The sequence below is a fragment of the Pipistrellus hanaki genome, assembly GCF_964339955.1.
Source record: "Pipistrellus hanaki genome assembly, chromosome: 13".
Taxonomy (NCBI): Eukaryota; Metazoa; Chordata; class Mammalia; order Chiroptera; family Vespertilionidae; genus Pipistrellus; species Pipistrellus hanaki.
This window is the reverse complement of record NC_140515.1, coordinates 32,357,134-32,374,685: the sequence shown is the minus strand read 5'-3', so window position 1 is coordinate 32,374,685 and position 17,552 is coordinate 32,357,134. Positions and strand designations below refer to the sequence as shown.

The 17,552-nt window shown below is 41.4% G+C and overlaps 2 protein-coding genes across 2 annotated transcripts in view; one reads left to right on the top strand and one right to left on the bottom strand.

Annotated features, from left to right (window-relative positions):
* Positions 1-368: 368 nt before the first annotated feature.
* On the top strand, positions 369-16,408 carry MRPS22 (mitochondrial ribosomal protein S22). Its single transcript, XM_084901799.1, has 8 exons — positions 369-563; positions 6,804-6,967; positions 8,058-8,222; positions 10,220-10,363; positions 10,646-10,729; positions 12,223-12,368; positions 15,113-15,221; positions 16,258-16,408. Exons 1-8 carry the CDS (start codon positions 392-394, stop codon positions 16,351-16,353), a joined length of 1,080 nt encoding a protein of 359 aa, XP_084757925.1. The 5' UTR covers positions 369-391; the 3' UTR covers positions 16,354-16,408.
* Positions 16,409-16,864: 456 nt separating this feature from the next.
* Positions 16,865-17,552, bottom strand: part of COPB2 (COPI coat complex subunit beta 2) — a 28,406-nt gene continuing 27,718 nt past the window's right edge. The window contains exon 22 of the mRNA XM_084901768.1: positions 16,865-17,206. Coding sequence (XP_084757894.1) covers positions 17,075-17,206 — 132 coding nt within the window. The 3' untranslated portion in view covers positions 16,865-17,074. The remainder of the gene's footprint in view (positions 17,207-17,552) is intronic.

Below are 17,552 nucleotides of genomic sequence, written 5' to 3'. Positions count from 1 at the left end.
GATGATGGATGGTGCTGGTGGCAATCAGGGCTTGGACTCAGGATTTATATTTGGGGGTACGGGAATTGTGAGAAGTTTGAATGGAGAGGCTGAATATGCACTTGGATTTAAACCTGGGTCTGAGGAAAAGTTTGGGTAGGAAATGGTTATTTAGAGCCGTGGGAACGAAGGGAGGTCCAGGAGACAGAGCACAGTTGGCTCTATGCATAGACAAGGACACGAACACTTTCACGTGTGAACAAGCAGTTTGCAGAAACGATCTGTAAAGGGCCCAGAAGCTGCACGGCTCTCGGCTTCCTCCTCCGGACTACATTTCCCAGAATGCCGTAGGAACCGCGCGAGACCGAAGGTCGCTCCCAGCATCCTCCGGCGCTAGCGGCCCCGGATAACTATGGCGGCTCTCAGAGCATCCGTGCTGTTTTGGAGCCTCCTGAAAGGTTCTCAAGGCGCGGAAAGGGTCTGTTCCCGAGTCCGGGCTCGGCCCCAGCCTGGCGCCCTGCTCCGGCCGCTGCCGGGGCCCTGCGGGGCGGGAATGCCATGCCGTTGGCGCGGCTCCGAGGCCGGTAAGTGACCTGCCCGAGGTCGGCTGGCGCGTCCTGGAGCCCCACGCGGAGCCCCGCCTCCCCCCGCCCCGCTCCTCCCGGGGGCGCGCTTACACCTGTCGGCTCTAACGGGAGGGTTTGTCGTTCCAGCTTTAGCTCATTCGTTTAGTATCCACTTAACCAGCAGCTCTTAGCACAGGTTTTCCCCGCAGGAACTCATGGCCCATTGGGAAAGAGGCAGGGCATGGTGACCGGGCTGTGATGGGGGAACGCACCTAAGACTGGAACTCAAACTAGGGTGCAAGGGTTCCCGGAAAAATTCTAGTTCCTGGAATGATTATGACCAAAGCTAAGACCCGGTTAATCATACTGGGGAGGGAGGAGGGGGGGTGCCCCACGTTGGGAACCGCTGGTTTAACAAGAGAAATCAGCGTTGTCGCTCAAGTTTCTAGCAATTGAGCGGAGAGTGATCCTTTTTATCCCAAGGCAAGGTTAATTGTGGGAGCAGCTTTAAAGGGGAGGTAAGAAGGCGAGGTGAGGGAGAAAAGGCAGTAGATGAAGTGAAGAGATGGGGAAAGAGGCAGAATTCTTTTACTCCTGCATAGTCTTCCAGGGTGTAAATGACCACAGTTTTTTACCCACTGTCTGCTGATGGGCACTTGGGCTGTTTCCAGAGCTTAGCTATTGTAAGTTGTGCTGCTATGAACATAGGGGTGCCTTCTTTATTTCGGGATCACTTGATCAAATGGCAGTTCCATATTTAACTTTTTGAGGAATCTCCACACTGTTTTCCACAGTGGCTGTGCAGTATCACTAATAGTGCACAAGGGTTCCCTTTTCTCCACATCCTTGCCAGCATGTGCTAGTCTCTTGTCTTTTTGATGCTAGCCATTCTGACAGGTGTGAGGTGATAGCTCGTGGTGGTTTTGATTTGCATTTCCCTGGTGATTAGTGATGTTGAGCATCTTTTCATGTAATATTGGTCATTTATACATCCTCTTTGGAAAAATATTTGTTTGGGTCCTTTGCCCATTTTTTTATTGGATATTTTGTATTTTGCTGTTGAGTTGCATGAGTTCTTCATATATTTTGGATATTAACCCCATAACAAATATATGGCTTGCTAATATTTTTTCTCATTTCATAGGTTGTCTTTTTATCTTGTTAATTTATTCTTTTGCTGGGCAGAGCTATTTAGTTTGATTTTGTTCCATTTGTTTATTTTCTATTTTGCTGCTTGTGCTTTAGATGTCATATTAAAAAAAAAATCATTGCCAAGCCGAAACCGGTTTGGCCCAATGGATAGAGCGTCGGCTTGGGGACTGAAGGGTCCCGGGTTCGATTCCGGTCAAGGGCATGTACCTTGGTTGCGGGCACATCTCCAGTAGGGGGTGTGCAAGAGGCAGCTGATCGATGACTCTCTCTCGTCGATGTTTCTAACTCGCTCTCTCTCTCCCTTCCTCTCTGTACAAAATCAATAAAATATTTTAAAAAAAGAAATCATTGCCAAGACCAATGTCAAGGAGCTTTTCTCCAACATTTCTTCTTCTTTTATGGTTTTTGGCCTTTTATTTAAGTCTTTAATCCATTGTGAGTTCATTTTTTGTGAGTGGTATAAGATGGTCTAGTTTCACTCTTTTACATGTGATCATGCATTTTCTTAGCACCATTTATTGAAGAGACTATGTTTTTTCTCTATTGAGTATTCTTAGCTCCCTTGTCAAATATTAGCTGACCATATATGCTGGGCTTATTTCTGGGCTCTCGATTCTATTCCATCGGTCTATGTATCTGTTCATAACACACTGTCTTGATGACTATAATGGCCATATATGACTGATCTACAGCTAACATACCAGTGGTGTATAGTATAGCTTGAAATTAGGAAGTGTGATCCCTCCCGCTTTGTTTTCTCAAGATTGCTCTGGCTGTTCAGAGTCTTTTGTGGTCTATATAAATTTTAGGATTTTTTATTCTGTTTCTGTAAAAAAAAAAAAAAAAAATGCAATTGGAATCTTTTTTCTTTTTTTTTTTTAAATAATTCTTTATTGTTGAAAGTCTTTTACCCCCATTGACCCTACCCCCAACTGAGCCTCCCCCTCTCCCCTGCAATTGGAATCTTAATAGGGATTAGATGGCTTTGGGTAGTATGGACATTTTAACAATATTCATTCAATCCATGAACACAGATAACCTTTTCATTAATTTGTGTCTTCCTCGGTTCCTTTCCTCAGTTTTATAGCTTTCAGTATAGAAAACTACAGAATTTTTGCTGAGGATATTGCCCTGTAGTTTTCTGTTAGTTTTCACCTCCTTACTATTTTATTGCTTTTTGATGCTGTTATAAATGAGATAATTTTTAAGTTTCTTTTTCAAAAATTTGTGTTTAGAAATGCTATTGATTTTTAATATTTTGTATTCTGCAACTTACTGAATTTGTTGATTAGATGTATCATTTTTGGTGTATTTTCTATTATATAGGTTTTTTTTTATATATATCAATAAAATCATGCCATCTGCAAATAGAGACAATTTCCTTTCCCTTTGCCTCGTTGTTCTGGCTAGGGCTTCAGTACTAACAAGTAGCAGTGATGAGGGTGGGTACCCCTTTCTTGTTCCTGATCCTAGAGGAAAGGCCTTTAACCTTCACCACTGAGTATGTTAGCTGAGGTTTGTCTTATATGGCCTTTATTATATTGGTGTATGTTCCTTTTATACCTAATTTGTTAAGAGTTTTTATCATGAATAGATGTTGAATTTTGTCACATGCATTTTCTGCATCTATTGAAGGGATCATGTGATTTTTCTTTCATTCTATTGATATGATGTATCACATGGATGGAGTTCAGTATGCTGAACCATTTGCACCCCAAGGATAAAACCCACATGATCATGGTGAATGATCTTTTTAATGTGCAGCTGAAATCAGTTTACTGGTATTTTATTGAGAATTTTTGCAGAGAATATTGCCCTATAGTGTCCTTTTCTGGATCAGTTATCAGGGATAATGCTGGCTCCATAAAATGAGTTTGGAAATGTTCCCTCCTCTCCAGTTTTGGGAAGAATTTGAAAAGGATTGGCGTTAATTCTTTAAATATCTAGTAAGATTCACCTGTGAAGACATCTGGTCCTAGATTTTTCATCATTGGGAAAGTTTTGATTACTGGTTCAGTTTCCTTACTAGTAATTGATCTTTTCTGATTTTTTTTTTTTTTTTGTGTGTGTGTGTGTGTGTGTTTTGTTTGTTTGTTTGTTTTTTTAGTTTTTAAAATTAAAAAAATGTCAATTGTGGTTTACATTCAGTATTATCTTATATCAGAGGCCCGGTGTACGAAATTTGTGCACGGGGTGGGGGTGTCTCAGCCCAGTTTGCACCTTCTCCAATCTGGGACCCCTGGAGGGTTGTTAAACTGCCCTTTTAGACCTGATCCCAAGGGTTAATTTGCATATAATTGAAACTGCTCACCTGCCTGCCTTTCTGATTGCCCCTAACTGCTTCTGCCTGCCAGACTGATCACCCGCTAACCACTCCCCTGCCAGCCTGATTGATGTCTAACTGCCCCCTGCCAGCCTGTTTGCCCCCAACTTCCCTCCTCTGCTGGCCTGGCCACCCCTAACCGCCCTCCCCTGCAGGCCTGGTCACCCCTAACTGTTCTCCCCTGCAGGGTTGATCACCTCCAACTGCCCTCCCTTTCAGGCCTGGTGCCTCCCAACTGCCCTGGTATCTGGAATTTATTTACCTTCTACAATTGAAACTTTGTAGCCTGGGGTGGAGCCAAGCCCCCTGCTCACTCCAGCTGCCGCCATTTCTGTTTGGTTTTATGTATCTTCTACAATTGAAACTTCGTATCCTTGAGTGGAGGCCTAAGCGGCTAGGGCAGGCGGAAAGCTTGGCTTCCCTTGTGGAGGAAACCCAAGCCTCTCAACTGCTCTCTGTGGCTGCAGCCATCTTGGTTGGGGTTAATTTGCATACTCACTCTGATTGGCTGGTGGGTGTGGCTGGTGAGTGTGGCTTGAGCAGAGTGATGGTTAATTTGCATTTTACTCTTTTATTAGGTAGGATTAGTTTCAGATATACACCACAGTAGTTACAAAATAGTCATGGGAATGCAAAGTGCAGCATAGGAAACATAGTAATTATGTACAGTACTAGGGTGGTCCTGGAAATATCAGGGGAGACAGCTTGTAAAGTGTATGATTATCTTCCTCATTTAATCTAGGATGTATATTTTTAAGAATTTTTCCATTTCTTTTACGTTGTCCAGTTTGGTGGCATATAGTTGTTCATAGTAGCCTTATGATCCTTTCTTTGTATTTCTGTGATATCAGTTGTAATATCTTTTTAAGCTTATAATTTTGTTGATTTGGGTTCTTTTTTTCCTTTGTTAGTCTAGCTAAAGGTTTGTCAATTTTGTTTATCTTTCAGAAAAATCAGTTGTTGTTTTGTTAATCTTCTATATTGTTTAGATTATAGTTTAAAGAGTTTACTATGTATTCTTTGGAGAATGGTTTATAGTGCAGTCAGAATGGAGACAGGGAGACTGGTAAGGAGACTAAGGCAAGGGATGAGGATGGCTTTGATTAAGGTAGTGGCAGTGGAAATGGAGGGTTAAATTTATGAGGTATGATAGGCAGTATGTTCTGTCAGTGTTCCTTTTTGTAAAATGGGGATAATCATAGTATTTACAAGGTTGTTGTGAGGATTAAATGTGCTAAATACTGAGCTCCGTAAGCCCTGGCCCATAGTAAATATCTAACACATGTTAGCTGTTATTACTGTCACTGTGGCTGCTTAGGCTAGGGTGAGTCAGGAATGACCACTGGCTCATCTCACAGGGCCTATTGGATGGTGGTAAGACAGGGAATAGTAGGAAAGGCAGGTTTAAGACAGGAATTTTAATATTAAAATGCATGTGGAATGTCCATTGAGTTTTTGGATGCAAGATGATCTTGGCGGAGAGTCAGATTTGAGAGTCTCCTGCATATAGCAGTAATTTCAGTTACAGGAGGCTAGGAGATCATCACTGAGGATGTGAGAAGGGAGAAAAGAAGGATGTAGTTCAGAATCGTCAGGATACCAGCATTTACAAGACAAGCAGAGGAAGAGATGGCTGGGAAAGAATGACTTTTATTTTTTTTAATGGAAGTGGAAATGGAGGTTAGGCTAAGGCAGTGGTCGGCAAACTCATTAGTCAACAGCCAAATATCAACAGCCCAACAATTGAAATTTCTTTGAGAGCAGAATTTTTTAAACTTAAACTTCTTCTAACACCACTTCTTCAAAATAGAATTGCCCAGGCCGTGGTATTTTGTGGAAGAGCCACACTCAAGGGGCCAAAGAGCCGCATGTGGCTCTCGAGCCGCAGTTTGCCAACCACTGGACTCAGGAATAGGAAAACTGCCTGGGGCAGAACTGAGATCTGGGTCTCCTCTCTTGTCTGGGGCTCTTCCATGACACCAGGTGGCCTCGTCAGTATCGTGTCCAATCAGGCCTCTTTCCTAGCTGCAACCCCTCAGCCTCGAGTTTTCTTCCCTTTTTTCTTGGCCTATTGAGGCCCTTGGGAAGCCATCTTTTTTTTTTTAATATATTTTATTGATTTTGTACAGAGAGGAAGGGAGAGAGATAGAAGGCTAGAAACATCGATGAGGGAGAGTCATCGATCAGCTCCCTCTTGCACACCTCCTACTGGGGATATGCCCACAACCAAGGCACATGCCCTTGACCAGAATCGAACCCGGGTCCCTTCAGTCCCCAAGCCGATGCTCTATCCATTGAGCCAAACCGGTCTCGGCGGGAAGCCATCTTTTGATCCCATCACACCCTACATGCTCCCACGCTCTGTTTAACTCTTCCTCAGCAGTCACACAACTTCCCGTGCCTCTCTAGTCTATACACTTACACGGAGGAGCACCACCATCGATTGGGATTGATGGAGGTTTGGTTAAGTTCTAGCTCTACCACTTAGATAATAAATGGCAAGGTCTTTAGGCAGGCTCCAGTATCCTCATTATCACATTCATTACTTTTTCCTGTTGTTTCCTCCATTAGACTTTGAGTATCTTTTTGGCAGGAACTATATCTTCATCATCGTGAATATTCAGTAAATCTTAAATGAAGAAATGAATCAATAAATGGATATCATAGCATTATGTGTTGAGGTAGACATTGTTAATCATTTTTTATTTTTAACTTTTCTATATAGAGGTTTTGTTGGCTTGTTATTTTCCCCCATTTCTTATTTGCTAAAATCATTTTAACAGAAACTGGTAGCTCTGAGATCAAGAAACCTACATTTATGGATGAAGAAGTCCAAAGCATACTCACGAAGATGACAGGCTTGGATTTGCAGAAGACTTTTAAGCCAGCTGTACAAGCTCTGAAGCCACCAACCTACAAGCTAATGACTCAGGAGCAGTTGGAAGAGGTACACGGATATTGGTAGAATACCTTTCTTTAAAGGGCTAAAAGATATTTAAAGACCCCTCCAGATGTTGATACTTGCTCTTCCACAGGCCCTGATGAGGGAGGAATTCCAGGCACAGAACTGAGAAAAGAAATATGAGCAGCAGGTGGAGGATCGGGAAACATGGCCAACATTAGGCAGCCTGGGCCATGTGGGTCAGGCGTCTGGTGTTCAAGCAGAGCTGCCTCTGCTCCAGACCCAGCCTGAGCGTTCTTCCTTTGTCCTGCCTGTGCCAGCTTCCTTCCCGGAGAAATCACTGTCGTGAGCTGCTTTGAGGCTGACACTTTGGTGTGATTATGAATAGCATCCTACTCAAGCAACAGGGTCCTCCTGGAGTCCTGGGTATTGAGTACTTTGTGGAAAGGCTTTGATGTATGAATGCATCATTGCTCTTCTTTCTAATTCAAACATAATTTATTATCTTAGCAAAAATTCAAATATCCACCGGCATATCACACGAAGAGGGAAAGTTCCCCTTCACCCGGAGAGGTAACCATTGTTAACAGTGAACAGTGGAGCAGTGGGGTCAGCGGTTAAGAGTGTGGACTCTGAGGTTGAGTAGCCTGGGTTCAAATCCCAGTGCTGCAACTTCCTAGCAATTTACTTAACATTTGTGTGCCTCTGTTTTGTTGTTCATAAAATGAGGTAACAATAGCACCATAAACATAGTTGTGGGCCAAATACATTCAGAGTATTTGAACAATATCTGGCACATAGCAAGCACCCAATAAATGAGATGCTTTATCCTATTTCAGGCAGCTTTTGTGGCCTGGCTCTGCCTAGCATTCCTTTGCTGTGTGCAGCAGTGGTTGCCAACCAGTGGTCCATGAGGTCCGAAAGGTCGGCGGCCGCTGGCTCAGTGAATGAGTAAGCTGGTTCTCTCAGCCGTTCCACGGAAGCAAAGCCAGGGCCCCGGAGCCCACTCACTGAGTCATGGCTCTGGCTCTTCTCTTTGCGGTCCTTGGCGTTTTTGACTCATGTCCGCTTTTGTCAGATGATCCTTTTGTCTGTAGTCAAGTGGCTTTTCTTAAGAAATATTTTATTTCATTAGGCGACAAGGAAGGCGGTTGAGGCAGCTAAAGTACTATTAAAAATGCCACCGGTTCTGGAAGAGCGTAAGCCAATAAATGACGTGTTAGCTGAAGACAAGATTTTGGAAGGAACAGAAACAGCCAAATATGTGTTTACCGATATAACATATAACATACCACACCGGGTGAGTATATGTCTCATAAAGAAATTATTTTTGTTTGAAATACTATGTGGAGATGGGACTGAGGGACAAGGGTCAACATCATGTGAGCCAGCTGTTTGACTCTTCCAAACCAGAATTTCTGTGACTGGGGAGAGCCTTCTGGAAGCTACAGCTTAAGAAGAGGGATGCAGACCAGCCCCACATCATGTCACCATTCCCCTACACGTTACACACACAGTATATTCCAGGTTGACTGCCAGGAAGGAAACAGGTGTGCTGAGACAGAACCAGGGGCAAAAGTCTTCAAGGCCATGGGAGAAGGGAGGTTCTTTCTGTCCAGGGTAGACTGGCTTCCTAAGCTGATGCTGTTTGGAAAGATAGAGTTTCTTTCTTAAGCACTTGATGATGCCAAAAACCCAGACTGCCCATAGGATTTTCGCTTTTCAGAATTCACAGTAAGAATGCCATATCTCCCCAGATAATTCCCAGACAGCACCACTTCTTATGGTTTTTATTCTTCCTTCAACTGTCAATTCCAAAAGGAGACTCTGGAATTATATCACTTTTGTCTTTGAGCCTTTTCAAGTAAAGAGTAACTTACAATTCAGCCCACAAAATGCAGCAGAGTGTTACATAATATGAGGGTTGGGGAAGGGCTAGCCCGTAATGGCCTCTCTGTCAGACACGGTCATGGTTAGAAGACATGATTTGAGCAATGTCCATGTTTGTATGTGAGCCACCATACACCTGATCTATACACACCACAGTTTCATTTTAATTACAGTTTTTGCTTTGGGGTGCTTTAAAAATGTTTGCAGTGCTACGAAGACTGGTTTGTGGGAGCATTCTTTTTTTTTTTTTCTTTCTTTTTTTTTTAAAATATATTTTATTGATTTTTTTACAGAGAGGAAGGGAGAGGGATAGAGTTAGAAATATCCATGAGAGAAAACATCCATCAGCTGCCTCCTGCACACCCACTACGGGGGATGTGCTGGAAAGCAAGGTACATGCCCTTGACCGGAATCGAACCTTGGACCCTTCAGTCTGCAGGCCAAAGCTCTATCCACTGAGCCAAACTGGTTAGGGCTGTGGGAGCTTTCTATAACCTGAAAGGGAAAAATGAACTTGGAATTCAAATTACCAAAATAATTTTGAGGAATTCTTATTTTGACATTTTTTTTCTATTTCTAGTGCTTGATGAAAGTTTTAATTATATTATGCTCAAAACATGTTTAGATACTCTTTACTGACTCTGGAAAGATGAGTCAGTAACATCTGGTTAATTTATTAGATATGTATCAGTTTTCTGCTATATGCAAAGCTCTGTGTAAGTCACTCTGGGTGTTGCAAAGAATTATTACAATTCCTGCCCTTTTCTAGCTCTTTGACAATATTAACGATGTCTGAGAGGTGTTAAGAGTCTTGCACAGGACACACTGTCAGTTGAGCGGTGCAGAGCTTAGTGGAATTCAGAGAACCTAGTGATCCCTGGTCTGGGTCTTGGCAGTTGGAAGAGTGGAAAGCTCAGAGGCGGGTGAACCAGTCCGTTTGACACATCTTTGGGTTTCTTTTTATTCCCAGGACTTTCAACGTAGATTATGAAGTAGGAAAGTCTGTTTAAGTGAGACTTTGGCATGGGAACATGAAACAATTTGAAAAGGTTTCATAGCACTTTAATCTGAAATGCATTTATAATAGATGAATCTCAAATCAGAAATTTTTAGTTGAAGCATTTTATATATTGGACTCACTTTAGGACCGTAGTTGGCACTTAGTAATACTTTCATTTTAGATTTCTGATTGTCAGAGGCCCAGCAGTAATTAGTGGAGGAAGTACCAAATCTTACCCAAGTCTTTGAAGTTTGAAATTATCATTGAAATTTGCAGGTGATTGCATTTCATGTTTCCCAGTTGTACCTTATATTACTGTTTGCAAATTATTCTCATAATGGTGTTTAGTGGGACCCCAGAACTGAAAATCCTCATAAACTCATCCTTGATTATATTTTCTATTTCAGGAGCGTTTTATTGTCGTCAGAGAACCAAGTGGCACACTACGCAAAGCCTCTTGGGAAGAACGGGACCGGATGATACAAGTTTATTTCCCCAAGGAAGGTCGGAAAACTTTAACACCAGTTATTTTCAAGGAAGAAAATCTTAAGGTAAGGTGACTTGGTTTCAGAGTCAGTGATGAGGGTTTCTTTGCTGAAATAGTTGACTCTGGCGCAGCTGGGCATTTTGCTTTGATAAACATTTCCAATGATAACTAGGGTTATTGATCTTGTGGCTGGGATTCCAGTGCAGACGTCACAGTCACAAAGCCCGTGTTATTTCTGGATACCTCCTGATGGGCGCAGTGGTGGGCACGCCTATCATGGCGTCAGGTTAAGTGTTGAACTTCCATGTTCTTCCCAATATAATTCCAACTCTGCCCTGTGGTTTAGACCATGTACAGTCAGGACCGGCATGCTGATGTCCTTAATCTCTGCGTGGCCCAGTTTGAGCCAGATTCTGCGGACTATATCAAAGTGAGTATATTTTCTAGTTTCTGAAGTATGAGCTTAAGCATGGTTATAAGGTTTTTAATATAGTAAATGAATTAAGTTATAAGCTTTGATACAGAGGGAAGAGAAGGGAAATACCTGAACACCTGTTAAGGAAGGACCTGATGTTTAACAGATATTTTATCCTTATAATACCCTTGAGTTAAGGATGAGAGAATTTAAGTTTGAGGAGTTTAGTAGCTTGCCCTAGTCGGTTTGGCTCAGTGGATAGAGCGTCGGCCTGCGGACTGAAAGGTCCTGGGTTCGATTCCAGTAAGGGCACGTGGCGGGTTGTGGGCTGGATCCCCAGTAGGGTGTGTACAGGAGGTAGCCGATTAATGATTCTCATCATTGACGGGTTTTTTTTTTTTGTTTGTTTTTTTTTTAAATATTTCTATCTCCCTCTCCCTGCTTCTCTGAATTAATAAAAATATATATATTTTTAAAAAGTAGCTTGCTAAAAGTTGTACAGCTAGTGTATGATGACCAAAGTCTGTTCTTTTTTCAATTTATCATAAAGGAACAAAGTTACTTACTAAAATTTACCAAAATGCAGTGTGTGTAATCATTGAAGTACCTTTTATGTGCAAGGTAGTACTGTAGATAGATGATTTGTGTGCCATGTCAAAGCTTGTAGTCCAGAAGTGATTGTGGGGAAGGGTGCTACATAAGCATACAGATAATTATCACCTCAGTCTAAGATGTTAGGTGCTCAGAGGTTACAAAGTGCCCTCGGGAAAGGCTTCATAGGTTCCTTAAAAGGGGTTCTAAAAGGGCAGGAAACATGGTGGGTGGAGTTGGTGAGGAGAGGTGTTTCAGGCAGAGGGGACAGAATGAGGCAGGAAACAGTGAATGCCTGAGAAATGACCAATCACCTGGTGTGGCTGTGTATGTAGGGGTGGTCAGGATTAGATTAGAGGGGTAGGAGGGACCCTATCATATAAGGTGACCTTAGATGCTAGGCTGAGGAACCTGGACTTCAGTCAGCAGAAAGCCTTTGATCATAGGAATGCCCTCATCAAAGTCTTCATTTCAGAAGACCAAGGACTCAAGGAATGTTAGTTAATAAGATGGAAAGTAGTTGATGGGATAGGGTATTTGATGAGATTTGGGGAAGGGGGGAGGAGGAGTGAAAGAATATTCTTGATTTCTTTTTTCCCACTAGTTACCAAGAAACAATGGCCCATTGTTTCCAGCGGTTTCTCTATATGTGTGCTTCATAAACAGTGCTTGGCTGCTGAAAAGTAATTGATCTGGTTATAAACTTTGGCAAACTTGTTCCAGGCTGCCATTGGTGTCTGCAGTGGAGGGTTGGTCTAAATCGTCTTTTGATTAATGATAGTGGAGACAGATATAAGTAAACCTGATTTTACTGGTACTTTCTTGGGCAGTACTCATGCTAGTAAATGTATATCCAGTAATGCCACTCAGTTCTTTTTATGTTTCTAAAAAAAAAAAATCGCATCTTATGTGGATAGGTTCATCATCAGACCTATGAAGATATAGATAAACATGGAAAATATGACCTTTTACGTTCAACAAGACATTTTGGTGGAATGGCTTGGTATTTTGTAAATAAGAAAAAGATTGATGGTTTACTGATTGACCAGATTCAGAGAGATTTGTAAGTATGATCTTAATTCCTAAGTAAATGTGTATTTAAGCTATGTTATTTTTCCAGTGATAAATGTACTGTTCAGTGACAAATAGCTTTCACTTAACTCAGTTTGTTTATGGCTTTATTCTTTCAGCACAACCCAGTTTTCTGTGTTGTGTAAACAGCTAGATTCTTTGAAAGAGTACGTGGCTCTGGCCTGTTCTGTATGCCCTGGATATTGACTGGTGCCTGGCGTGCCCGATGCTCGGGGGAATGGGGGAAAGAGGGCCGGTGTGCTTGTTTTCTGGTAGGACTACTCTTAGGGGCTTTCAGTAAAAGTCATCCTTTAATTTTTGAAAATACTCGTTTTTTATTTTATATATCTTGCTTTTGTAAGATTAAGGCATTGAAAAGGTTATAGTTTTCAAAGTTGTATGAAATGAATGTCTGTTGTATTTTAGCATGTAGACTGGTATGCACTCAGCCTTCTTAGCTGAAATAATAGTGTACTTTACAACTTGTGGTAGAATTGAAGAGACATTTTTTTGGATATGTTTCTGTTGATTGGGTTAGGAAGGCCAAAATAACAAGGACAAGAAACCAGCATGGCTGTACTAAGAAAGTCAGCTTTCCACAAAAAGCCCTTGCTGGACTCAGAAGGCAGTTTATTGCTACCTTCAGACTAAGGCGTTTTGACTCAGAGTGTCCACCATGTAATCTAACCATTCCTACAAAGGTAAGGCATTTGTAATTAGAAAGTGCCATAGGCACGGTCTAAGAAATACAGTCCGTATTTGAAAACGGCATCATTTCTCATAGAAACGACATTCCTAACCGTAGGTGATGTTCAGCCAGCCCACTGCAGCATGTGCAGAGGAATCGGTGCAGAGGGCAGGAATAGACACACCTCCATCCCTCATATGCAGAGGGCTGGCTCACGGTCATGAGGATGCTAAATGTGAATTGCCTTTAGGTGCATTAGCTTTGACATCACCTGTGAATGGATTTTCTTAAAAGTGTCTGAAATGGAAGCATTCCAAAAGTATGTTACTATAAAAACAGTGTAATTTTTTTTATAAGACATTAGAGCTACACAGAAATGCCTTTGAAATTTAATTTTTTTACCAAGGTGTACTGATATGTGATTTAGTAATATCATTATGACATCTGGAGCAGTTTATTTGCATATGGGAAAGGAGTTTTGTGTATTTTCCTACTCCGCATAAATAAAACTGGGATTCTGAACAGCTTGCTGCAAATCCCAGGTTAGCCAGTAGAGGGTGCATGCCCTCGCTGAATGGAGCCCAGACCAGAATTTAGAATCAGCAAACATTTCAGATGTAAGTGCCATTGTTGGTTTTTATATCCTCACCTGAGGACATGTTGATTTTTAGAGAAAGAGAAACATTAATCACTTGCCTCCTGAACATGCCGGGACCAGGCATCAAACCTGTAACCTATGTATACGTTCTGACTGGGAAATGAGCTCATAACCTTTTGGTGTGTCCCATGAGCTGAGCCACCTAGCCAGGGCCCATTTTTAATTTTGAATTGAGAGTCTTAAAATCTTTAACATGTGCATTATTTAAAATTCCAAAATATGGGCTGTGTGTGAAACTAAACTATTCTGTGGGACATAGGCATTATATTTCAGCAGGAATGTAATGAAGCCCCGAACATAATTCTGCTATACGAAAACCAGTTAAAATGATTCTCACATATACAAAGCTCTAACGAGAACTATGTTTGTATTTTGAGGAAATATTTTTGTCGTCATATTTGACTTTGTTAGATTATAACAGAACAGATTTATAATGAACATTTTTGAATTTTTCCCCTGGGAAGTTTTACTAGGTGAGCAGGTGTGGTTTCTCATTCCCCCACAAGGGATGGCTTTTAGGGTTGGATGGACCTTGGGATAAGCCCTGAGCATTTCTCTAAGGCTTAAATTCTTTACCCCGCCCTCCATCTCTCAGCTCAGGTAAGAGGAAAGCAGGGTCACTGCATTAGGGTGTCCTCATGGCTCCACCCCAACCAGAAGCCAGTACATAGCAGAACCTCAAAGCACAAGCATATTAGAAGAGTTATTTTTAAATAACTCCGCCTTGGCTTTGAGGTGGCAAACAGGAGGACGTTGTTGACTATGTTAGAAGTTAGTGTCTGGTGAAGGATAGGAAGTGTTAATGTTGATAAAAATTTTAGTACAATCCTGAATTCTTGTTCTGGCTTTCAGCTGATGTGTGTAATTTCAAATTTGCTTCACCAGGATGCTAATTTTTAACTAATGGGTTCCTGTGAGTCTTTCCTTGCACTCCCAGGAGGCTTCTAGGAGAGGCATTTATCTGCTAGCATGAGATGTCACCGCTAATACTTACAGGCAGTGGCTTTGAGCATCCCTTACCACCAGCCTCCGGCTTATGCGGGGTCAAGGTACATTCCGTCCTCTGAGCTGGGCGGGTCGCATTATCTGCAGGTGAAGAGGGTTGGCCTAGAAGTCATCTGCCATCAGCAGTGTTGTTTCTATGGAGAATGCAGCCCCTTTTAGAGCATACTCTGTACACTGGGGACTGCCTGCAGAGGCTCCTGCCCAACTACCTCCTGCGGAGTTGGTATGAAGCCTAAATTAGCTAATTTCCTTGAAAATGCCTTTGAAATGAAAAAAATTTTTTCTTCTGGCCCCAGGGAAACTTGTAATTTAATTTTAAGTAGGCACACCCTTTTATAGGACTGAGCAAACAGAAAAAAACAGAAAACCCTCTCTCTCTCTCTAGAATCGATGATGCCACCAGCTTGGTCCAGCTGTACCACATGCTCCACCCAGATGGCCAGTCAGCTCAAGAGGCCAAGGGGCAGGCTGCTGAGGGATTGCATTTAATTAAGGTAAAGGGACTTTCCAAGTTGGCTGTTCTGTGATAACTAAGATGGGAAGAATTCTGAAATACGTCATATTTAATGGTAACTCACCAGATCTTGAAATAGTGATTAGAGCCCCCGTATTTCTTCAGTCAGGACGCTAGAAACAGGTAGGTGGGGAAGTTGCAGCAGTTCAGATGACAGGACTCCAAACAGTAAATCACCAGCAGGTGTCCAGAAGGAGAGATGGTGTATATACCAAGCCTTAGTTGCACTATTGTTTTGAACTGCAGATGTCATTGATACGATTTTTTAAAGGGGCGATCATTGTGTAATTTTCATCTCTTCTAATGCTCAGAATAGACATGGTTTGTGGATCTGGCTTCTATCCCAACATTATCTATGCATTTACAAAGTAATTATACAGCAAGCAGTCTAAGAGGAGCAGAGAGAAACTGCAGTACAAACACTGGTTTTCTGTGATAAGCCAGATAAAGCATTTTGCTTTAAAGTGAAAAATTAGTTTGCTGATACTAACCTTCCAGATTTCCTTTGAAAAAAATTTTCCTAGCCCAACGGAAACTTGAACATAATGATTTTCATTTTATCTAGCAGAAGGTGCTATGTCATGTTTTCTTAATTTTTTTTCTGAAAGAGGACAGCCATACTAGGGCACTTCTGGTGTTTTTGTGTCTCTGTAGTGTGCTTATCCTATCTAATAAAAGAGTAATGTGCAAATTGACCATTATTCCAACACACAAGATGGCCAGCAGGAAAAAGCAGTTGGGAGGGAGCCAGCAGTCCTGGATTGTGAGAGGGATGTCCAACTGCCTGGTCGGATCGGGCCTAAACAGGCAGTTGGACACACCCCCTGTGCACAGGGCCTCTAGCTGCTTTATAATCAGAAAACAATTGTGAAACTTGGAGGGCTTTTTAAACTGGTGCTCTATTACAGAAATGTTACTATATAAAGTGATAAAAATAGTATATGTTCTACTATATAAAGTGATAAAAATAGTATATGTTCTGCTTTAAAACGTGTTTTTTTTTTCCATTTAAACAGGTTTTTGCAAAAACAGAAGCACAGAAGGGAGCATACATAGAATTAACACTACAAGCTTATCAAGAAGCTTCCATTAGCCAATCTGTAGCTTCCTGAAAATATTTTTCAAATAAATTTCATTTTGCTAAATACTAACTAGCTTTCTGTTAAAATTGATTGAGCTGAGTGTTTAAAATTGTCAAAATCAAAAGGTACTTACGATTTGGAGTTCCAAATAGTGGCCCTACCCCCCCCCCCCCCCCCAAAAAAAAAAAGAAAACTTATCCCACAAGGGACATGAAGTGTACTGAGTGCCTGGATATTAGTTTCCTTAATCACATAAGATAAGTGCAGTGTAAGAAGAAAAAGTACCATGCCTTCTGGTTTCAGACCTGGATTTCCAGAAACAAGCAGCTATGAGACAAAATCAGAGCACGGTAGAAGAGCCACAAGACTGAGGGGAGTGATGTAAAGAGATTAAGAAAAATGTGGTTGATAGTATATGAAAATATGATGTAGTGATATAAAGAGAATATGGACTGATCTGTACGGTGAGGTGTAGTTTTGGCCCAGCCTTCTAAGGTAGATGCTATTTTCTTAATTAGAATTAGAAAGGAAACTTGAAGAGTTTTCATTAATTCAAAAGATTTTATGAGATATGGTCTAATGACAGTATGAAAAAAAGTCAGAGTCCATGTCTATTTCAGTAAATAAGGAGGGCACAGTGTTTACATACAATTTAAGGAATTTCTTCTCGGAGTCCCAGCGCATTGTGGTCAGGGCAACAATTAATAACTGTCCATAACCTGCTTAGCCCTATAAATGGGAAGCATTACTTTCAGTCATCCAAAATATCTTCATCCAAAATCTCTTCATCCAGGTTGATGTCTGTTGTGTCAATTTCATCCAGGTTGATGTCTGTTGTGTCAACTGTGTAAATATCTTCTAAATCATCCAAACCTTCTAAACTCTACAAAGAAAAGAGTTATATAGTACTGTGTTAAAGAAAAATTAGCTCTGATTTATGATCCAAAGAGAACTAAATACAGGCATATCTCAGTGGAGGTTCAGGCCACCACAATAAAACAAGTCACATCAATTGTGTCTCCCCCTGCACATGAAAGTTATGTTTATGATACACTGTAGTCTGTTATGTTTATGATACACTGTAGTCTGTTAACACATTACGGACGGATCATGAGAATTCTTTAAAAAGGTATTAGCTTATAAGAACGTAATAACGAATAACGTCAAAATGCAATGGGTATTTAATTTTAAAGCGTACCTTGTTTTTTTGTACTCGTTCAATAGAAACT